Here is a 24,610-nt window from a genome sequence, read left to right as displayed (position 1 = left end):
TCTTTAGCCTTGCCCTTCCACTAGCCGCAACATCAAAGAAGTCTAGCCATATTCGAAATCTAGATTAGAAATCATGAAGATTGATACCTATATTGCTATCATTCAAATTAGGTCAAAACCAAACCCAGAATATGGGAAAATGGGCCCCGCAAGGACAAAATAGGAAACTCAGGGGTAAAATATCAAATTAAACACTAGGTGATCAAAACCCATCATCTGATTGCTAAATTAACTCAAAGATTCACCCAATTTCGAAATTCAAGCAAAACCCCCAATTTTGGGTATAAACCCTAACTCTTTGGTTCAAGGATTCAACACTAATAATGGAAGATATATGATTAACAACCTTAGATATATCATAATCTAGCATAAACCCAATAAGCTCATCATTTAAATGCCTAGGTAGAATATTCATTAAATCCACTTTTATCTTCCTTTACTAAGGAACTAATAAAGAGCGAGGAATTCTTAGAAGATTAGGAATAAGGAATTAGTAAGGAGATTAGCAAGACTTACCAACAAGAGTTTTCCCCAAGATTCTTCTAAAATAGTCCCCAAGAGCTCAATTTTCGTAATGGTGATAAATATTAGACTAAGTGCTTTTTAAGATACACTTAATGAAATAACAGGCCCGATACCGCCACGGCGGCATCGGGGCCGCCGCGACGCCACCTCCCCAGCGTCCTCACATACCGTTGGGACGGTGTGGGCCAAAATAGGCTTGGCCACCCCAGTAGTTGTCCCACCTCTGGGACGGCATTGGTGGCGCTTTGGTATACACCAGGTACTAGAAACCCAAGAGTTTTCTAAGTCTCAACTGAAATCCCGAGGCTTTGTACTCAAAAACCATATAAATAGACCCATATAAAAACACACTACGAACGCACTCATGGCCTTAAAATTTCCAACGGAGGTCTCGTTGATCGAGTCGACCCCCGATATCGCATTTCTAGTTTCCCGACCCAAGTCCTAAAATGCATCCAAGTACATTAGGAACCGAAGCGGATATACACACAAGTTCTAAACGACCATTCGGACCTCTCAGAACAGACGGATTTCCAAAAAAGGTCCGTTTACCCAAACGTTAACTTTGAGTCAATTTTTCACTTATAGCCCAAATTTCATAAAATGTCGTCCGAGTCAATCTAGACATCTCGAGAAGCATGGCAACTGTCTCCTCGGGTCAAAATGAGCTAACAAAGCTCAAAAAGCGTGCCAATGGTCTCTTCGGACTTGATCTCCCAAGTAGCATCCTCAACAGGACGGTGCTTCCATTGCACCTTCACAGAAGCAATCTCCTTCGAGCTCAACTTTCGAACCTGCCTATCTAAGATCGCAATAGGCTGCTCTTCATAGGTCAAATTCTCATCAAGTAATATCGAATCCCAACAAACAATGTATGTATTGTCAGCATGGTACTTCTTCAGCATAGAAACATAAAAATCGGATGAAGTCCTGCCAAGCCTGGCTGCAAGGCTAACTCATAAGCAATATCGCCCACATGGTCAACAATCTCAAATGGGCCAATATACCTAGGGCTCAACTTGGACCTCTTCCCAAACCTCATAACACCCTTCATGGGTGAAACCTTCAATATAACCTGGTCACCAACAACAAACTCTAACTCTCGAACCTTCCGATCTGCATACGTCTTCTGTCCACTCTAAGCTGCCAAAAGCTTGGCGTGAATAACTCTCACTCTATCAAGGTACTCTCTCAACAGATTCGTACTCCAAGGTCGAGTCTCGAACCCATCAAACCAGCCAACCGGAGATCTACATCTCCTACCATATAACGCCTCAAAAGGCGCCATGCCAATACTCGAATGATAACTGCTGTTGTACGCAAACTCTGCCAATGGTAAGTGTTGATCCCAATGACCGCCAAAATCAATAACACACACTGTCAAAATATCCTGGAGCACCTGGATGGTCCGCTCAGACTGGCCATCGATCTAGGGATGAAAAGTTGTACTGAGATCCAATAGGGTTCCCAACTCCTCACGGGAAGCCTTCCAAAATCGGGAAGTGAAGATAGTACCCCGATCAGATACAAGAGAAATAGGAACCCCATGCAATCTCATAATATACCGAATGTACAGTTGGGCTAACTTCTTCACGGTATAGGAAACTTGAACTGGAACAAAGTGAGCGGACTTAGTCAACCGATCAACTATCACCCAAATAGAATAAAACTTGCCCAGGGTCTTCGGAAGACCCACAACAAAATACATGGCAATCCTCTCCCACTTCCACTAGGGAATGGGCATCCTCTGAAGTACACCACCGGGTGGCTGGTGCTCATACTTTACCTGCTAACAATTCCCTCACTTAGCCACGAAATCAACTATATCCCTCTCATCCGACGCCACCAATAGTGTTATCTCAAATCACAGTACATCTTCGTCACCCCCGAATGAATGGAATAACGAGAGCTATGAGCCTCAGACATAATCAACTGCATCAAATCACCAACACGAGGAACTCACACGCGTCCCTTAATCCTCAAAATGCCCTCAGAATCAATCACGGCCTCCTTGGCCTTACCGCTAAAAACTCTATCTCGAATCTTGCTCAACTGAGCATTCTTCAACTGATGAGTCCTAATCTGATCCAATAAAGACGACCTCACCTCTACACAAGCCAAAATCCTGTCTGGGGCTGAAATGTCAAGGCGAACGAAACTGTTGGCTAGAGTTTGAACCTCCATGGCCAACGGACACTTGGAAACAATCAATCGAGCTAAACTTCCCATTCTCACTGCCTTGCGACTTAAGGCATCAGCCACCACATTGGCTTTCCCGGGATGGTAAAGAATAGAGATGTCATAGTCCTTCAGGAGCTCCATCTATCGGTGCTGCTTGGAATTAAGATCTCTCTAGGTAAACACATGCTAAAGGTTACGGTGATCGGTGAAAACCTCACAATGGACACCGTACAAATAATGCCTCCAAATCTTCAAAGCAAAGAGCACGACCAACAACTCTAAATAATTGGTAGGGTAATTCTTGTCGTGAATCTTCAAATGACGGGAAGCATAAGATATCATTCTACCCTCTTGCATCAACACAACACCCAAACCCATACGGGAGACATCACAATAGACCGCCAAGTCCTTACCTACCACGGGTAATGCTAAGATCGAAGCTGAAGTCAAAAGAATCTTGAGATTTTGAAAGTTCTCCTCACAATCATCGGACCACTGGGAGGGAATATCCTTCTGAGTCAATCTAGTGAAAGATGAAGCAGTAGCAGCAAAACCCTTCACGAAGTGAGGGTAATAGCTGGCCAAACCCACAAAACTGCGAACCTCAGTAAAAGTAGTGAGCCTCGCCCAACACCTCACAACCTCAATCTTCTATCAACCATAATCCCATCCTTAGACACAACGTGGCCCAAGAATGCCACAGACTACAACCAGAACTCACACTTAGAAAACTTAGCAAGCAGGCTAAGCTTCTTCAACAACCCAAGAACAGTACGACGATGGCTCTCATGCTTCTCTCTACTCTTGGAATACACCAAGATATCATCAATAAACACAATCACGAAGGAATCAAGGAATGTCCTAAAATTTGTATTCATCAAATTCATAAATACAGCCAGGGCATTGGTAAGCCCAAAATACATCACCAGAAACTCATAGTGTCCATATCTCGTCCAAAAGGCTGTCTTCGAAATATCTTCAGCCCTTATCCTCAACTGGTGGTAACCTGAACGCAAGTCAATCTTCGAAAATACTAAAGCATCATGAAGCTGGTCAAATAGATCATCAATATGTGGCATAGGGCACTTGCTCTGAATGGTAACAATGTTCAGCTGACAATAATCACTGCACATCCTCATGGTCTTATCTTTCTTCTTCACAAATAACACAGGAGCACCCCAAGGGAAGACACTCGGTCTAATGAACCCCTTGCTTAATAAATCCTGCAACTGCTCCTTAAGCTCTCTCAACTCGGCAGGTGCCATCCGATATGGCAGAATAGAGATAGGGCGAGTGCCCGGATCCAAGGCAATGCAGAAATCAATGTCAAGATCGGGTGGCATACCCAGCAGATCAAACGGGATTACCTCCGCGAACTGGTTCACAATAGGAATAGACTCAAGAGGTGGAGATGCAACAGTCGTGTCTCGCATATGAGCCAAATAGTCTAAACACCTCTTATTGACTAACTTCTTCGCCTGAAGGAAGGAAATGATTTTCTTCGGAGTGGGACTAGGAGTACCCCTCCACTCGAGCCTAGGAATGCCCGGCATGGCTCAGGTGACTGTCTTGGCGTGACAGTCCAATATCGCTTGATAAGGAGAAAGCTAGGACATCCCCAATATAATATCAATGTCCACCATATTGAGAATCATTAAATCTACCCAAGTGTCATACCCCATAAAAGTAACCAAAGAAGATCGGTAAACTCGATCAACAATCACAGAATCTCCAAATGGAGTAGACACATTAAAAGGTATATCTATGCTATCACAACGCAAATCCCAACCAACGGCATGATATGCAGAAAAATACGATAAGGTGGATCTAGGATCAAATAACACAGATGTTTCTCTATGACGGACAGAAATGGTACCTGCAATAACAGCATCTGAGGCCTCTGCTTCGGGCCTACTTGGAAACGAGTAACAATAGGCCCCACCACGTCCTATCTGAGATCCCCCTCTCGCACTCTGGGACCCACCTCTACCTGCCTGGGACCCACCTCTGGAACCCTGAGAACCATCGCAGCCTGACTGAGCGCCGCCCCTCTAAGAAGCACTACCTTGACCACCAAATGATGTTGAAGTCCTCTGTGGCTGATAATTTTGTCTGGGTCAGGAACACCTTCTAGCAATATGTCCAACCTCTCTATATAAAAAGCAGATCAGAAGGGACGAAGGCTGATAAACTGAAGCTGAGGACCCGGATGAAACAACCTTGTCTATTGGTCGAGAAAATGAATTCTCAGGAGCTCTCTGCCTGGGTGGCTCACTGGAGGTAGCCTGTAAAGCTGAGTGCACAGGGCAGACAAAATATGGTTGATACGGCGTAGAAAACTGACCGGCGCCCCACGAACTAGAACCACCATAATTCCCAGTCTGACGTGGTCTCTTATCACCACCACCTACAAATGCACGGGCTTTAGCGGCCTCAACCAAAGAAGCATGCTCGATGATGGACTAGAAGGAAGCCCCCATGGCCTCCATCTAAAGGCAACGGATCTGAAGAGGACCGACCAACCCACTAACAAAATGTCTAATCCTATCAAGCTCAATAGGGATCAAGAGAGTGGAATAACAAGCCAAATATATATAACGAGTCACATAGGCCACCACAGTCATACCCTCTACTATGGATGTAGAAACTTCTCCCTATGCGCCTTTCTCAAAGATCGGGGCACATTCTTCTCAAGGAAGGCCCGATAGAACTGAGTCCATGTCAGGGGAGGGGAACCCTTAGGTCTACAAGCAACAAAATACCTCCACAAAATCTTTGCGTCACCGCGAAACTGGTACAACACATAGTCAACTCAATGGGTATCCACAATCCCCACCCTATGCAACAACTCATGCATATCCAGGATGAACTCATCAACGTCGTTACAAGAAGTACCCAAAAACCTCGGCAGCTCTAACTTCATGAACCTCCCAACAAGATCCTGATCAGACACGGTCATAAAAGCACCCTTTATGGGCCTAAGATCAGCAACAGGAGCAGGTATTGCATCAATACGGGAAGCCATAGCTCCAAAGGGTTGTGCTACCCAAGTAGGTCCCTGCTCAAGGGTCTGCAACCCAACTCTGGTCTGTGAACCTCCGCTAGGAGTAGTAACACTAGCGGCAGCCTGCTAGGTATCTAGATGAAGTAAAACCCTAGCAATAGCATCCTGCATGGCCTGATCAGGAGTAACATCAGGCTGTGTCCGTGTTGGGGCCAGATCCTCTGCGGCCGGGTCTCGATACCGCTGATCCAGAGGCTCTAGGGAAGGAGATATCTCGGGCAGCTGTCCTACCACAGGAGCCCTGTCCCTAGTTGGGTCAGCCCCGCGAACTCTAGCTCTTCCGCGTCCTCGGGTTGTCGCTCGCCCTTGAGTGCCAGTCGTAGCTGTGGGCTCTAGCACCTGATCACGGGCTATGGTAGCTCGAGTCCTCACCATCTGTGAGAGAAGAGATAAGAGTCCGATACCAATTTGATCTTTCCAGATACCAATTAGAATAAAGTAGCACGAAAGAATGAAATAAAGTGAGATTTCCTAAATGTCCTATAGCCTCTCGTAGATAAGTACGGAGCACATCATACTGATCCACGAGACTCTACTAGACAAGCTCTTGTATTATACACCGGATAACCTAGGGCTCTGATACTAACTTGTCCCAACCCAATTTGGCTAAGTCATGCGGGGACTTACCTTTCCTACCTCGATAAGCGAACTCTCAGCCCAACGAAAATAAAGACATAAATAAATAAATCAGTCAAGTGGAAGAGAACAATCACGTAAGTCTTACAATAATATATAATAGAAATAGTGCGGAAATAAAAAAATACCCCAGGGTCTTGTCTAAGCCATACAAGAGCATCTAAGTGAGAATATACAAGTCTAGAATATAAATATACATCTAATTTGTCTATGTCTCAGAATAGAAAAGTAAGACATGATAAGAGAAGTCTTCAAGGCAGCGAACGTCTCATGCTCACCCTGAAGACTCGAAGCAATCCTGATAGCAACAATCAGCCACGGAAGACGGAAGAAGACCCAACCTGGTACTCTGCATTCAAAAAAGAATGCAGCAAGTACAACTTACTATAAAACCACAGTACTATTAGGTATCATAGGCCGACTAAGTATAGCTAACATAATCCAGACAATAAAGCAAGATAGACAGATAAATCAACAAGTATAAGTCAAACATAATCGGAACCAAATACACGACATCGCCTAAATAGAGCGTCTAAACCCAAATGTGCCAAGTATCAATAGTCTAATCCGAAACCAACATCACAAGTAAAGCACCAAACCATCTCAATATAAGCCATGATGCAATGTAATGAAATAATGTATGAATGCAAATGTAATGCCATGCAATGCTGTGTACAGATGTACTCCAGACGGAATACCTCCGCGTCTCGGTAGCACAACCCAAGGTGACTCGCGAAGTCTACGTGCCACTCGTCTCGGATCTTTGCCCAACAAACAGTCGAGACTCTGGATCTTTGCCCACGGAGGGTTCTCACCAGCACCACCCCGGGCGACCCACGGAGTCCATGCACTCACTCAAGCCATGATTCTGGGACTAACATCAGATATCGAACTCTCACATCACTCTCGTTTAAAAATCAAGCCCATCTCATCACAATGCTTCATCAAGTCCCAACAATGTATCAACAGTATATCATGAAGGATGGGAATGTGTGCAATGTATGTATCAATATCAATAGTCGGATCAATATCACAAGTACCAACATGGGTACGCCAACAATATCATGAAAGACTACACAAGTCATACCGAACTCTATCCTCGTATCAACGTCAACAAGTAAGGTACTCCCATATCACAGTCAAGATGTAACAACAGTTCCCAATATCTAGTAACAAAACGTGGCAACAAGCCAACATAATAAAACAATCAAGTCACAACACAACGGGGAGGCTAGACCCAATCACATAACAGGGCCCAACCTAAAGTAATATCCAACCCAACTTCAAACCCGAAGGTTTACATGCTTTCTCTGCTAATATAATCTAAATATATGCTTCGCTACACGAAGTCTCACCAAGGGTAAGCCATAACCTACCTAGATGGTCGAACAGCAAACACCAACAATCACTCTTTAGCCTTGCCCTTCCACTAACCCTCAAGATCAAAGAAGTCTAGGCATATTCGAAATTTAGATTAGAAATCATGAAGATTGATGCCTATATTGCTATCATTCAAATTAGGTCAAAATCAACCCTATAATTAGGGAAAACGGGCCCCGCAAGGACAAAATAGGAAACTCGGGGGTAAAATATCAAATTAAACACTAGGTGATCAAAACCCATCAACTGATTGCTAAATTAACTAGATGATTCACCCAATTTCGAAATTCAAGCAAAACCCCCAATTTTGGGTATAAACCCTAACTCTTTGATTCAAGGATTCATCACTAATAATGGAAGATATTTGATTAACAACCTTAGATACATCATAATCTAGCATAAACCCAATAAGTTCATCATTTAAAAAACTAGGTAGAATATTCATTAAATCCACTTTTATCTTTCATTCATAAGGAACTAATAAAAAGAGAGGAATTTTAAGATGATTAGGAATAAGGAATTAGTAAGGAACAAGCATGACTTACCACCAAGAGTTTTCCCCAAGAATTGTCTAAAATAGTGCCCAAGAGCTAAATTTTCGTAATGGTGACAAATGAAAGACTAAGGGCTTTTTTATACACAATTAATGAAATAACAGGCCCGATACCACCACGGCGCCACTGCCCCGGCATCCTCTCAAACCGTTGAGACGGTCTAGGCAAAAATAGGCTTGGCCGCCCAAGCGGTCGTCCCACCGCCACGGTGGTGCCGCTTTGGCGGACACCAGGTACTAGAAACCCAAGAGTTTTCTATGTCTCAACTGAAATCCCGACCAACTCCCGAGGCCATATGCTCACAAACCAGAACCTAGACCCACATCAAAACACGTTACGAATGCACTCGTAGCCTCGAAATTTCTAACGGAGGTCTCATTGACCGAGTCAACCCCCGATACCTCATTTCCAATTTCCCAATGCAAGTCCCAAAATGCATCCAAGTGCATTAGGAACCGAACTCGATATGCACACAAGTTCTAAACAACCATTCAGACCTCTCGAAATTAACAGATTTCGGAAAAAGGTCCATTTACCCAAACGTCAACTTTGAGTCAACTCTTTTTCGCTTAGAGCCCAAATTTCACAAAAAGTCACCCGAATCAATCTAGACGCCTCAGGAAGCGGGTCAACAGTCCCCCGGGTAAAAAATGAACTAAGCAAGCTCGGAAAGGGCCAGAAATGCTGTAAAAACTACAACGAACAAACGGGTTGTTACATGGTTATATAAAGGGGTGAGTCCATACAGCTTACGGTGCGCCGCGACTTACCTCTACGAGTCTGGATATGCTTTGTGATTTTCTTGATGTATCTATTAGTGTCTCTTTTTGTTAGGCCCCGTGTTTTCGCACAGTTGGAAATCGGGAAATAACTACGACTCGGGTGTTAGAAGGGCATAAATTAATTTTTTGAGAATATGACTATGTTGGTTGTGTAATCTTTAATGCTAAGACCTCGGGGAAGGCCGAGGATAAATTTGGAATTTCGGAAATTAGTTTCGGGAATTACAAAACGGGATTTTTAAGCATTGGGCCAAGAAACTACAAATGCAATTGAAGCCCAACAATGGAAGAGGGGGAATCCGGCTATGTTATAGGCCCAAACCCATTTTAAAAGGGTCATGTGCTATGCACATGACCCCTAAATAGATATATATGAATTATACTTAGTATTATCCAAGAAACAACTCACAAAATCAAGAACACCCAAAAATAAGGTTTCGGCCGAGAGCTAGAGAGAAAGAAAAGGAAAATCCCAAGCTTGTGTGGTGGCTCAATAATCTTGGTTTCTACATAATTGTGAAGTGCTCAAGACGCTCTCCGACATGGTATAATTAGTTTGGCACGAGGACGACGTTTTCGACAAGTCGGGGTTTCAAGAAAGGTATGAATTCTTACCCTATAATGTTATAGAATTGCTATGAATGGGTTAAGGATTGGAAGTAGACGAGAATCCCGTAATTTGGACATAAATGGAAACGTGTGGGTGTGTTTGTAGTAGGTTTGGCCGTGAGCCATAAATGGGAAAATTGGTGTGAATTGATCTTGTTTAAGTTGGTAGAATGTGTTGTTGTGGCCCTTATATCGTAAATGATTAATTGGTGAATGAAATTGGCTTTAAAAAAAAAAAAATGATTTTGAATATTATCGGAAAGCGTATACCTTCGGTATCTTTATGTATATCAATGTATATCTTGGGTGTTATGGACTTTAAATGTGAATCTATATCGATGTTGATGAATTCGGAATGAAACTACGTGAGTTAGAATGTTCGTAAGTGCATTTTAGATGTTTTGAAGAATTTGGGAAATAACGGATTTTTATGCAATTTCGTGTATGGCATGGTTTGCAATTAGAATGTGATTGTATAAGTTTGAATGTGGGAATACATACAATTATGTAGGTATAGAATTGGAGTTGTGAAAGTTTGAATGAAAAGTTGCCAACTTAGGAAGTCATGAAAAACTTTGAAACTAGAATGGTGTTATTGTTGTTTGTTTTGGTTGTTGATATGTGGGCTGTTGTAGTTGGTTAATTTGAGCCGAGCTATGCCTCGGGGATGTTAGATTTATAGGGGAAGTGCTGCCGAAATTTCGGTAGGCAATTGTGAAGTTAAAGGCATTTCTAAGCCTAAGGATCTCATTTGGTAACTTTGACCATTTGCAGATTTTTGACGAAACGGGACGAGACATTTGGAAGAGCTTACGACGTCTGTGAGGTATGTAAAGCCTCCCACTCTTTCATTTGGCATATCTTAGTATGTCAGTCGAATAGGAGACCTTTCGGAGCATTTCTGCTCCTCGAAACCCGATCCACAGAAGAGTTACTATTCATTCAATTCTATTGAAGCCTAAAGGCTCCAATTTGGCTAGAATGCCACTATTCGTCCGAAACCTATCGAAATGTGGTCGGGTAACCTAGGAATGATAATGTATGACCTTTGGCATATAAATGCTCGTAGAAACACGTTCGCCACCTCACTTCGACTGGAGGTGGGCCCGCTACCCCAAAATGCCCGATTTGCCCTTCGGGCCACCTTTGATAATAAATTTGTACATACTACTTCGGATCTTTGGAACATCCTCCTACGGGGTAGGTTTGGGCAATTCGATACGCTAACCTATGTTTTGAATTATATGGACCATTTTGGAAACGTTTTGCGAAATGAAACTTTATGTCGACTAAGTATTCGACTATTTTGTAATATGATATGATTTATGAATTTACTTTGTTTTGAAACACTATTTTGAAAGACGATTTGCATTTGTTTGCTCACGACTCCGTTCGTGCCTTATTATGACTTCGTTCGCCGGTTCCCGGGCCGGTTTTGATTCGTGCGCCTAATGACAAATTCGGCCGTATACTGTGTTACGGTTCCCAAGGCTTCGCCATAGGGCCGGGTTCCGTTTGGAGTTATGCTGTGATATGGCTCGGGATGCGATACGCTCACCGATGATTATGATTATGTTCAGGGATGTACGGAGATTTGAAACCTTCTGGTGTTATGCTGTGTGTGGCGCCAGCGTCGGAGTGGCGACCACGTTCTTAAGCGTTTGCATGATTTTACTTGCATAATATATATGTATATGATTTCGATACAGACTTTGATATCTGATTTGCTTTCGATTTTGATTCATATTTCTGTACTCCGTGCTTTACATACTCAGTACATATTCCGTACTGACCCCCTCTCTCCGGGGGCTGCGTTTTATGCCCGCAGGTGCAGATCTTGGTGATCCTCCGCAGTAGGCTCCACTTTTTGCTTTCTCGGAGTACTCTTATTCGATTCGGAGTCCACTCTTGGTACAGACTCCTCTACTCCGTATATATTTTGGATATTTGACAGTTTGGGTACGGCGGGGCCCTGTCTCGCCATATGTTATGTTTTGAATTCGTAGAGGCCTGTAGTCATCTTTGTGGGGCGAGGGTCCTATGTGTATATTGTATGATTTTGCTTTCGGGTCTTAAAGCGGTCTGTTTGATCTGATGGCCCCAAATGGCCCTTATGTATATATTTGTATTTTGACCGGCGATGCCTATTCCGCCGCTTTGTGTGAATTTGATTTGATATGACCGCTTAAGACATATTTTCGATATAAATTATGTTTGATATAATTTTTGTAAAATTCTGAAATAAATTTGAGTTCGGAAATGAATATGCGATTTGGTCTGGGTACCCAGGTAGGGTGCCAGTCGCGGCCCACGGGGCTGGGTCGTGACAAAAGTGGTATCAGAGCGGTTTGTCCTTGGAATGTCTACAGGCCGTGTCTCGTAGAGTCTTGTTTATCGATGTGTTGTGCACCACATCTATAAACGGGAAGCTACAGGGCATTTAGGACGTTACTCTCTTTGTAATCTTAGATCGTGCGATAGAGCTGTGCTATTAGGATGATTTTGATCTGACTCGCCTTCGTGTTTGCAGTGATGCCTCCGAAGAAGGCAACGGCGGCCCAGAAAGGCAAGGCGAGGATTGGAGAGGCTAGCCAGGCACAGCGAGCTACCCGGGCTCGTGTTTATGATTTGCCTGAGGATGTGCCACAGTCTGAGGGGTCTGCTACACCCCCACCAGTACAGCCTGGAGTAGGACCTTCAGCAGCTCCAGGGGTTCGTGTACCCGCACCTGAGGCTCCAGCTCCTCAGCCAGGGGCGGAGGATCGGACCCTGAGGGAGGCTGTGCAGTTACTGACTACGCTGGTGGCAGGACAGGCTCGCAGGCGCGGGCGTAGGGATGATGATGATGATGACAGGCGGGACAGCCTGCGAGTTCGGGAGTTTCTGCTATGTGGCCCTCCAGAGTTCTTCGGGTCTAAGCCCGACGAGGACCCCCATGACTTTATTCGGGGGATGCGACGCTCACTGGACCTAGTCAGGGCTTCTGAGACCGAGTCGGTTGAGCTGGCGTCGCACAGGCTTCGAGATGTGGCTACCCACTGGTATGAGACTTGGGAGCTGTCTAGGGGAGAGGGTGCCCCTCCAGCCACTTGGGATCAGTTTGTGACAGCATTCACCCGCCACTTTTTGCCACCAGAGTTGCGGCGGGCACGGGCTGATCGATTTTTACGTCTGCAGCAGAGGGGTCGGAGTGTTCGCGAGTATAGCCTTGAGTTTGATTCTCTGGCCTGATATGCACCGGCCGTGGTAGCAGATATGTCCGATCGGATGCACCGCTATGTTATGGGATTGGACCGGTATTTGGTAGACAGTTGTATGGCCGTGTCACTGCAGACAGACATGGATATTTCTCGGCTTCAGGCCTATGCGATGGGTATGGAGGACCGTCGCAGATATGATCCTGCTGGCAGAGATAGAGACAGGAGGCCGCCCAAGAGGGCTAGATCCGCGGGTTATTCAGCAGATTCTCGAGGCGGACAGCCTCAGCAGCAGCAGCAGTCTGATAGATATTTCCCTCCTTCCGGCCGGGGTACTCAGTCAGGTAGCCGGAGATTCGACAGTATGGGATCGTCTGGGGCCGGTCAGGGCTCCAGAGTGGCAGGATCGCAGGTATCCAGGGGTCCCAGTCAGGCCAGACCACCTAGACCCCGTTGTCCACATTGCGGGAAGTCTCATCCCGGGGAGTGTTACCGAGCGACGGGAGCTTGTTTTACTTGTGGCGGTAAGGGCCACTTTATGAGAGACTGCCCATTGGCCAGTGGTTCGGGTAATGCGGCTCAGCAGACAGGGTCAGCCGCCGGTTCTTCTTCCATTCCATCTGTTGCACGCCCTGGAGGGCGGGGTATTCCAGCACCGGCAGGACGCGGTCGAGGCTGCGGAGGCGCTTCAGGATCTAGCGGTCCCTCGAACCGCATATATGCTTTGGCCAGCCGCCAGGATCAGGAGGCTTCGCCAAACGTTGTCACAGGTACATTACTGGTTTTCTCCAGATCTGTATATGCATTGATTGACCCTGGCTCTACTTTATCATATATTTCCCCGCTCGTTGCTAGTAAGATTGGGATTGTGTCTGAGCCTATAGAGCCATTCGAGGTAGCTACGCCAGTTGGGGATTTTATTGTAGCGAGACAGATCTATAGGGATTGTTCTGTGACCATTTATGATCGTACCACTAAGGCTGATTTGGTAGAGCTAGACATGTTTGAGTTTGACGTCATTATGGGTATGGACTGGTTGTCTTCCTGTTATGCTAATGTCGACTGCCAGAAAAAGGTAGTCCGTTTCCAGTTTCCGGGGGAACCAGTTATAGAGTGGTTCGGATCGACTGCATCGCCGAGGGGTAAGTCTATTTCATACCTCAAGGCTAAGAAGATGATCCAGAAGGGTTATATCTATCATTTGGTCCGTGTGCACGATACTGCAGCAGAGGTACCTACCCTTCAGTCTGTCCCGGTCGTCAGTGAGTTTCCAGATGTTTTTCCTGAGGAGCTTCCTGGCCTTCCGCCTGAGCGGGAGATTGATTTTTCTATCGAGTTGATGCCGGATACGCAGCCTATATCTATTCCTCCGTATAGGATGGCACCAGCAGAGCTGAAGGAGTTGAAGGAGCAGCTGAAAGATTTGCTGGATAAGGGTTTTATCAGACCCAGCACGTCACCCTGGGGAGCGCCGGTATTATTTGTCAAAAAGAAGGATGGGTCGCTGCGGATGTGTATTGACTACCGGCAACTAAATAAGGTGACTATTAAGAATAAATATCCCCTTCCCCGGATTGATGACTTGTTTGATCAGCTGCAGGGTGCTAGACACTTCTCTAAAATAGATCTGCGCTCAGGCTATCATCAGGTGCGAGTACGGGAGTCCGATATTCCGAAGACTGCTTTCAGGACCCGGTACGGGCACTATGAGTTCAGAGTTATGTCTTTCGGGCTGACTAATGCTCCTGCAGTATTTATGGATCTGATGAACCGGGTATTTCGGCCTTTCCTGGATATGTTTGTTATAGTATTTATTGATGATATCCTGATTTACTCGCGATCAGCCGAGGAGCATTCAGATCATTTGCGGACGGTACTTGGCATTCTCCGTCAGCAGAAGTTATATGCTAAATTCTCTAAATGCGAGTTCTGGTTGACTTCTGTGGCATTCTTGGGTCATATTGTCGGCGCAGACGGTATTCGGGTCGATACGCAGAAGATTGAGGCTGTGCAGAATTGGCCCAGGCCTACTACACCGACTGAGGTGCGCAGTTTTCTGGGATTGGCTGGGTATTATCGCAGGTTTGTGGAGGATTTCTCTTCTATTGCAGCACCACTGACGAGGCTTACCCAGAAAGCAGCAAAATTCCAGTGGTCTGATGCCTGCGAGCGCAGCTTTCAGATGCTGAAGGAGAGATTGATTACAGCGCCAGTTTTGGCTCTGCCAGAGGGATCTGATGGGTACGTTGTATATTGTGACGCCTCTGGTATTGGGATAGGGTGCGTATTGATGCAGCACGGTCGAGTTATAGCCTATGCTTCCCGGCAGCTCAGACCGCACGAGAAGAACTATCCCACTCATGATCTTGAGTTGGCCGCGGTGATTCATGCCTTGAAGATTTGGCGGCATTATTTATATGGGGTCCACGTTGATATCTATACGGACCATAAGAGCCTTCAGTATATTTTTAAGCAGAAGGAGCTAAACTTGCGGCAGCGGAGGTGGCTGGAGCTACTAAAGGATTACGATGTTGATATTCTGTACCATCCAGGGAAAGCCAACGTGGTAGCTGATGCGCTTAGCCGCAAGTCCGTAGGCAGCCTAGCGGATGTCCCATCTGATAAGAGAGATCTGGTTCGTGATATTCATCAGCTGGCCAGCCTCGGAGTCCGTTTGATAGATTCTGGAGATTCTGGGGTTTCTGTTCGCCCGGTTGCGGAGTCATCTATTATTCAGGAGGTAAAGCAGCGCCAGTTTGAGGATCCTATTTTGATTCAGTACAGAGAGGCGGCCCTTAATAAGACAAAGACCCAGTTTGAGATCTCACCTGAGGGAGTATTATTGTACGACGGCAGGTTCTGTGTACCGGACGTTGCGGGCTTACGACGGCAGATTATGGGCGAGGCACATTGTGCCCGGTATTCTGTTCATCCTGGTTCCACTAAGATGTATCGGGATCTTCGATGTTTGTATTGGTGGGACGGCATGAAGAAAGACATTGCTGAATTTGTTAGTCAATGCCCGAACTGTCAGCAGGTCAAGGTTGAACATCAGAAGCCCGGTGGGTTGTTACAGGAGATGGAGATTCCAGCCTGGAAATGGGAGATGATTAATATGGACTTCATTGTTGGGTTGCCGCGTACTCTACGCAGGTACGACTCCATTTGGGTTATTGTGGACAGGCTGACGAAATCAGCCCATTTCCTTCCGGTCCGGACCACATTTTCGGCTGAGGACTATGCCAGATTATATATCAGAGAGATAGTCAGACTTCACGGGGTCCCTATATCTATTATCACTGACCGAGGTGCTCAGTTCACAGCTAATTTTTGGAGGTCATTTCAGGAGGGATTAGGGACCCAGGTGACCCTCAGTACAGCATTTCATCCTCAGACCGACGGCCAGGCCGAGCGCACTATTCAGACGCTCGAGGATATGTTACGGGCCTGTGTTATTGACTTCAGGGGCAGCTGGGATGATCATTTGCCGCTTATAGAGTTTGCCTACAATAACAGTTATCACTCCAGCATTCAGATGGCCCCGTATGAGGCCCTTTATGGCAGGAGATGCAGATCTCCTATTGGCTGGTTTGACGTGGGCGAGACTAAGCTGATTGGGCCAGATGTGATCCAGGAGGCTGTAGATAAGGTGAAGCTTATTCGGGAGCGACTGTTAGCTGCCCAGAGTCGACAGAAAGCTTATGCTGATAAACGGCGTCGACCGTTGGAGTTTCAGAGTGGTGACTGGGTATTCCTGAAGGTTTCGCCTATGAAGGGCGTTATGAGATTTGGCAGGAAGGGCAAGCTGAGTCCGCGGTACATCGGGCCATACCAGATTGTTCGGAGGATTGGCGCAGTCGCCTACGAGCTAGACTTGCCATCCGATTTGGAGTCCGTGCACCCGGTGTTTCATGTGTCTATGCTGCGGAAGTGTATTGGTGACCCTTCAAGGATATTCCCAGTAGATGATCTTCAGGTGACGGAGCAGCTATCTTATGACGAGCAGCCGGTATCTATTCTGGATCGTCAGGTGAGGAGATTGCGCACTAAGGAGGTGCCTTCGGTCAAGGTTCTGTGGCGCAATAACAACCGTGAAGAGATGACTTGGGAGGCAGAGGATGAGATGAAGAAGAGATTTCCCCATTTATTCCCTACGCCTCCTGTAATCTAAACTTTTGTATTTGTTGTACCAATGAACGGATGGACCATGTGTGCTATTTGTATATAAAATGGTTTTCCCGTTATGCTTGTGAGCCTTTATAAGATTTATTTAACATTCGGGGACGAATGTTCCTAAGGGGGGGAGAATGTTAGGCCCCGTGTTTTCGCACAGTTGGAAATCGGGAAATAACTACGACTCGGGTGTTAGAAGGGCATAAATTAATTTTTTGAGAATATGACTATGTTGGTTGTGTAATCTTTAATGCTAAGACCTCGGGGAAGGCCGAGGATAAATTTGGAATTTCGGAAATTAGTTTCGGGAATTACAAAACGGGATTTTTAAGCATTGGGCCAAGAAACTACAAATGCAATTGAAGCCCAACAATGGAAGAGGGGGAATCCGGCTATGTTATAGGCCCAAACCCATTTTAAAAGGGTCATGTGCTATGCACATGACCCCTAAATAGATATATATGAATTATACTTAGTATTATCCAAGAAACAACTCACAAAATCAAGAACACCCAAAAATAAGGTTTCGGCCGAGAGCTAGAGAGAAAGAAAAGGAAAATCCCAAGCTTGTGTGGTGGCTCAATAATCTTGGTTTCTACATAATTGTGAAGTGCTCAAGACGCTCTCCGACATGGTATAATTAGTTTGGCACGAGGACGACGTTTTCGACAAGTCGGGGTTTCAAGAAAGGTATGAATTCTTACCCTCTAATGTTATAGAATTGCTATGAATGGGTTAAGGATTGGAAGTAGACGAGAATCCCGTAATTTGGACATAAATGGAAACGTGTGGGTGTGTTTGTAGTAGGTTTGGCCGTGAGCCATAAATGGGAAAATTGGTGTGAATTGATCTTGTTTAAGTTGGTAGAATGTGTTGTTGTGGCCCTTATATCGTAAATGATTAATTGGTGAATGAAATTGGCTTTAAAAAAAAAAAATGATTTTGAATATTATCGGAAAGCGTATACCTTCGGTATCTTTATGTATATCAATGTATATCTTGGGTGTTATGGACTTTAAATGTGAATCTATATCGATGTTGATGAATTCGGAATGAAACTACGTGAGTTAGAATGTTCGTAAGTGCATTTTAGATGTTTTGAAGAATTTGGGAAATAACGGATTTTTATGCAATTTCGTGTATGGCATGGTTTGCAATTAGAATGTGATTGTATAAGTTTGAATGTGGGAATACATACAATTATGTAGGTATAGAATTGGAGTTGTGAAAGTTTGAATGAAAAGTTGCCAACTTAGGAAGTCATGAAAAACTTTGAAACTAGAATGGTGTTATTGTTGTTTGTTTTGGTTGTTGATATGTGGGCTGTTGTAGTTGGTTAATTTGAGCCGAGCTATGCCTCGGGGATGTTAGATTTATAGGGGAAGTGCTGCCGAAATTTCGGTAGGCAATTGTGAAGTTAAAGGCATTTCTAAGCCTAAGGATCTCATTTGGTAACTTTGACCATTTGCAGATTTTTGACGAAACGGGACGAGACATTTGGAAGAGCTTACGACGTCTGTGAGGTATGTAAAGCCTCCCACTCTTTCATTTGGCATATCTTAGTATGTCAGTCGAATAGGAGACCTTTCGGAGCATTTCTGCTCCTCGAAACCCGATCCACAGAAGAGTTACTATTCATTCAATTCTATTGAAGCCTAAAGGCTCCAATTTGGCTAGAATGCCACTATTCGTCCGAAACCTATCGAAATGTGGTCGGGTAACCTAGGAATGATAATGTATGACCTTTGGCATATAAATGCTCGTAGAAACACGTTCGCCACCTCACTTCGACTCGAGGTGGGCCCGCTACCCCAAAATGCCCGATTTGCCCTTCGGGCCACCTTTGATAATAAATTTGTACATACTACTTCGGATCTTTGGAACATCCTCCTACGGGGTAGGTTTGGGCAATTCGATACGCTAACCTATGTTTTGAATTATATGGACCATTTTGGAAACGTTTTGCGAAATGAAACTTTATGTCGACTAAGTATTCGACTATTTTGTAATATGATATGATTTATGAATTTACTTTGTTTTGAAACACTATTTTGAAAGACGATTTGCATTTGTTTGCTCACGACTCCGTTCGTGCCTTATTATGACTTCGTTCGCCGGTTCCCGGGCCGGTTTTGATTCGTGCGCCTAATGACAAATTCGGCCGTATGCTGTGTTACGGTTCCCAAGGCTTCGCCATAGGGCCGGGTTCCGTTTGGAGTTATGCTGTGATATGGCTCGGGATGCGATATGCTCACCGATGATTATGATTATGTTCAGGGATGTACGGAGATTTGAAACCTTCTGGTGTTATGCTGTGTGTGGCGCCAGCGTCGGAGTGGCGACCACGTTCTTAAGCGTTTGCATGATTTTACTTGCATAATATATATGTATATGATTTCGATACAGACTTTGATATCTGATTTGCTTTCGATTTTGATTCATATTTCTGTACTCCGTGCTTTACATACTCAGTACATATTCCGTACTGACCCCCTCTCTCCGGGGGCTGCGTTTTATGCCCGCAGGTGCAGATCTTGGTGATCCTCCGCAGTAGGCTCCACTTTTTGCTTTCTCGGAGTACTCTTATTCGATTCGGAGTCCACTCTTGGTACAGACTCCTCTACTCCGTATATATTTTGGATATTTGACAGTTTGGGTACGGCGGGGCCCTGTCTCGCCATATGTTATGTTTTGAATTCGTAGAGGCCTGTAGTCATCTTTGTGGGGCGAGGGTCCTATGTGTATATTGTATGATTTTGCTTTCGGGTCTTAAAGCGGTCTGTTTGATCTGATGGCCCCAAATGGCCCTTATGTATATATTTGTATTTTGACCGGCGATGCCTATTCCGCCGCTTTGTGTGAATTTGATTTGATATGACCGCTTAAGACATATTTTCGATATAAATTATGTTTGATATAATTTTTGTAAAATTCTGAAATAAATTTGAGTTCGGAAATGAATATGCGATTTGGTCTGGGTACCCAGGTAGGGTGCCAGTCGCGGCCCACGGGGCTGGGTCGTGACACTTTTCCTATTGGCAATTCTGTGATAGTAGATCGGGTGTATAGGTCTTGTGTGGTCACATTTATGGGGTCGGATGCTTAGGTTAATTTGGTTATTTTTGAAATGGTGAATTTTGATATTATTCTAGGCATGGACTAGTTATCTCCCTAGCTTGCAATTTTAGAATGTCACGCCAAGATACTCATGTCGGATATGCCTGGTATACTGAGGTTATAGTGGAAAGGTAGTCCTAGCCCTGCACCTAAGAAGATCATATCGTTCCTTCAGGCTAAGAAGTTGGTGGATAAGCGGTGTTTTGCATATTTGGCTTATATCCGGGATACTAGTGTGGAAACTCCTTCCCTAGTGTCGTTAGAATTAGTTTGTGAGTTTTCAAACAATATCCCCTCAGATTTGCCCGGTATGCCGCCTGATCGAGATATTGACTTTTGCATTGACTTGGAGCCAGGTAATCAGCCTATTTATATTCTGCCCTATCGTATGGCTCCGACAGAGTTGAGAGAGTTGAAGGAACAGTAGTTTGTGAGTTTTCAAGTTCTATTCCCAATTGAACCTTCATTTTCATAAATATCATCCTGACCCATTTCTATGGAAACCCTCAATTTACTACTTAGGCATCATGATTAGAAAATTAAACTAATGCAAGAAATCATTAATAATTACTTAGATAAAAGCTTAGAACTTACCCTAATGAACAAACTTCCAAATGGCATTTGATATCACCTTAATCCGAGCTCTATAGCTTCTAAAATGGGTGTATAAAGAATGAAACTCGAATTTGGGGTTTTAAATTTGTCCAGTTACGTTACGCATCGCGAGAGGCTTATCTGACCTAGCCCACATTTTTACTCTGTGTGATCGCGACCCGCTTTCCCTTCCACCATGAAGGAAACCAGATGACAGCTGAAGAAATTTTTTTGGTTTTCCAAAATTCCCGTCCAACACCTGCAACTCAGTCAGAATCCCCTAGACACAAACCAAATATGCATTTCTATCATAAAACAGGCCATGAACTTACTCGTGCATTCCCAAAAAAGGTCGTCTTCACCTAGTGTTGACCAAGGTCAACTCCAAAACCTCAAAAACTCAACTTTCCAACCAAAGACACAAATCACACATGAACGCCTCGAGACCTAAACCAAAGGATTGACTCGGTCCAAAATCACATTCCCAACCTAATGGGAATGATGAAACTCCCAAAATGACGCATTTACCCCTAATATTGACTTTGGTCAAACATCTCCATTTCCTTAACATAGAAAACTCAAACTTCAGAAAAACCAAACCAAAACCCGCCAGATTGCCTTGGGAACTGCATTAGCCATCCTCCAATTCATAAACATTAAAATGAAATTGTCAGAATGTTATTTTATGGAAAATAAGGCTGAAAACTCAAAATGACTAAGCGAGTCGTTACATTATATGCCACTAAAAATAGTGTGCGTCCTCGAACGGTAAAAGATAAAAAGATACCTGGATTCTCAAAAAGCTGGGGATATCCAGATCGCATATCAAACTCGATCTCCCAAATAATCTCCCCAACTGGACGATATCTCCACTGAAGCCATTTCTTTCGATGTCAACTTCTGAACCTGTCGATACAAGATGGCTATCAGCTCCTCCTCAAAAGTCAGAGTCTGATCAAGCAACACTAAATCCCAGCTAATCACTTGAGAACCATTAAAATGGTACTTCTTCAGCATCGAAACATGAAAAACTGGGTAAACACTCGAAACACCCAGAGGTAAAACCAACTCAGATGCTACCTCCCCAATACGCTGAACAATCTCAAATAGACCAATAATTCTCGGACACAGTTTTCTTTTCTTTCCAAACCTCATCACACCCTTCATGGGTGAAACCTTCAGTAGAACTTGCTCCCCAACCATGAACTCTAAATCGAGAACCTTCTGGTCCGCTTTACTCTTTTGTCTACTCTGAGCCATGAAGATTTTTACCTGAATCAACATAACCTTATCGAAAGAATCTCAAAAAAAGTCTGTACCCCAAGGCCCAACCTCAAAAGCATCAAACTAACCAATTAGAGAACGACATATACAATGCCTCAAATGGTGCCATCTTAATACTTGAATAGTAACTTTTGTTATAAGAAAACTCCGCCAAAGGTAGGAACTGATCCCAATGACCACCAAAATCAATCACACAACCTCGTAATATATCCTCGAGAACCTGAATAGTCCACTTGGACTGACCGTCAGTCTGGGGTGAAAAGCCATACTAAGCTCTACTCTAGTTCCCAACTCATTCTGCAAAGATCGGCAGAAATGAGATGTAAACTGAGTACCTCAGTCCGAAATGATAGAAATAGGCGCTCCATGCAATCGAACTATCTCTCGAATGTAAATCTTCGCCAACTTCTCAAAATTTTAGATAGTCCAAACTTGAATGAAATGGGTAGACTTGGTTAGCCTATCTACAATGACCCAAATAGCATCAAATTTGCCCAAAGTACGTGGCTATCCTACTACAAAGTCCATAACAATACGCTTCCACTTTCACTAGGGTATAGGCATCCTCTGAATCACACCATCAGTCTTCTGGTGCTCGTACTTCACTTGCTGGAAATTCAAACACCGAGACATGAACTCCACTATGTCCCTCTTCATTTGTCATCACCAATAATGTTACTTCAAGTCACGATACATCTTTGTAGCTCCTGGGTGAATGGAATACTTTGAGCAATGAGCCTCCTCCATGATCAATTGAGTCATATCTCCCACTATAGGAACACAAATCCAGCCCTTGATCCTCAAAACACCATCACTATCAAGAATCGCATTATTAGCTTCACCTTGTGACACTTTGTCCTGAATCTTGAAATACTTCACATCATCAAACTGTTGAGCCTAAATATGCTCTAATATAACAGCCCGCTTGATCGTTATGCGTGCATTGATAATTCTACCATGCTAGTACGTTCCCGAGATTAGGAAGGAGCGGACCTAAATAAATTAGTTGTGTTTCACGTTGTGTTTTGTGACTTATAAGTGACACTATGATGTGTTTTTAACTTGTTGTTTGTTGGCTTGTGTGCATGGGCCATATAGTGATTTGTTTTAGACTAAGTATAAAAGTGGAAAATTTTCGTGCTCACTGCCCAAAATCCACCACTGCAGCAGAAGGATTTTCGCTGCCTTAGTACCGCTACAGCGGGGAAGGGTCCTGCTGCAGTAAAGGGTTGGTTTTCCAAAAGGCCACTGCAGCAAATGAGCTGCTCACTACAGCGGACCTCGTTAAGTCAGAAACCCGATTTAAATACCTTATTTTGACCCCACTCCTCATATAATCCCAAAAAACAGTTCCCAAGAGCATAGAGGCGAATTTTTAAGGCTAGGGAACTATTCTTCATCAAAGGTAAGCCTTAACGGTAAGCCTTAATCACTAACTTTCTATGGCAATGTTCTTAGAGATTTTTGTTTCAATCAAAGGACCTTTAATAGGAATAGAAGGGTAGAGCACAAATGCCAAGGAAACCCTAGAATATTAATGGGTATTGTTTGTTGTTGTTTAATTATCTAAGAATAGAGATTATCGCTTCATATCATAAAAACTTGTTATTCAATGACGGAAATTGGTTGTTGAGACCTAGGTTTCCAATAAAAATAGGGAGTTTGTCTAAAATCAAATTGGTAGGGTTAAAATGATTAGAGAACCCATTAATTGAGTTCATACTCCATTACTTACTTAAGCATCATGATTACTAGACTTTGAACGTTCCGAAGCTTTGAGAAAAGGAAAAACTGTTGCAGAGTAATTGCATTGTTCCAGTTCGGCATCGAGGCAGGTTACAGTTTACTTGAGTTATGCTTTGATTAGTTAATTGTATATGTCATAGAATATATGGGATAAAGCATGTCTAGGACTTTGGACATGGAGTTTGGGTGATTGTTGTTAGCTGTATGATTTAATTGTGTGAAGCTATTTTCCATTGTTGAGGCTGATAAACTTGAATTGTATTCTTGAGATTATTAAATAGAAGGTGTTCTATATACCTTTTAGAGATGAGGTTCTGTTAGTGACATGTTCTATTACATTGAGCAGATTATTTGTGAGTCGTATTGTGACTTGTGATATTGAACTTGTCGCGACCCAGCCCCGTGGGCCATGACTAGTGCCCGAGCTGGACACTCGTATACGTACCGGTTAGACATAGTCAGACTGACACTATAGTCAATATGGGAATTGACAAGACCCAAAGGTTCAAAATGTCGCATATCATGATAATCTGTCTCCTGAGGAGTCACACCAATCACAACGTAATAAAATACGCAAGCCGACAAGGCTGCCACTACATGTCGATATCATGTGCAAGCCGGCAAGGCTGCCACAACAACAGAAATATCCACAACAGACCATATAGACACAGTTGATCATAATCCATATACAACCCACACACACATGTCTAAAGACCTCTAAGAGTATCGATAGTGAAATATGACGGGACAGGGCCCCGTCGTACCCCT

At 44.1% G+C, this 24,610-nt stretch overlaps 1 protein-coding gene across 1 annotated transcript; it reads right to left on the bottom strand.

Annotated features, from left to right (window-relative positions):
• Positions 1-21,637: 21,637 nt before the first annotated feature.
• Positions 21,638-22,205, bottom strand: LOC132611990 (uncharacterized). The gene is made up of 3 exons (XM_060326344.1): positions 22,191-22,205; positions 21,989-22,084; positions 21,638-21,904 (listed from the first exon to the last, which is right to left on the bottom strand). The coding sequence occupies exons 1-3, from the start codon at positions 22,203-22,205 to the stop codon at positions 21,638-21,640; spliced, it is 378 nt and encodes a 125-aa protein (XP_060182327.1).
• Positions 22,206-24,610: the final 2,405 nt, after the last annotated feature.

The sequence above is a fragment of the Lycium barbarum genome, chromosome 9 (genome assembly GCF_019175385.1).
Source record: "Lycium barbarum isolate Lr01 chromosome 9, ASM1917538v2, whole genome shotgun sequence".
Lineage (NCBI taxonomy): Eukaryota > Viridiplantae > Streptophyta > Magnoliopsida > Solanales > Solanaceae > Lycium > Lycium barbarum.
The sequence above is the reverse complement of the archived record's forward strand: the minus strand, read 5'-3'. Positions and strand labels throughout refer to the sequence as shown.

Excerpts from the sequence above, each read along its gene's own strand:
- LOC132611990 (XM_060326344.1), bottom strand. Across the intron at positions 21,905-21,988 it reads GGGAGCAAGTTCTACTGAAG|CGTATTGGGGAGGTAGCATC; the intron begins GTTTCACCCATG and ends GAGATTGTTCAG.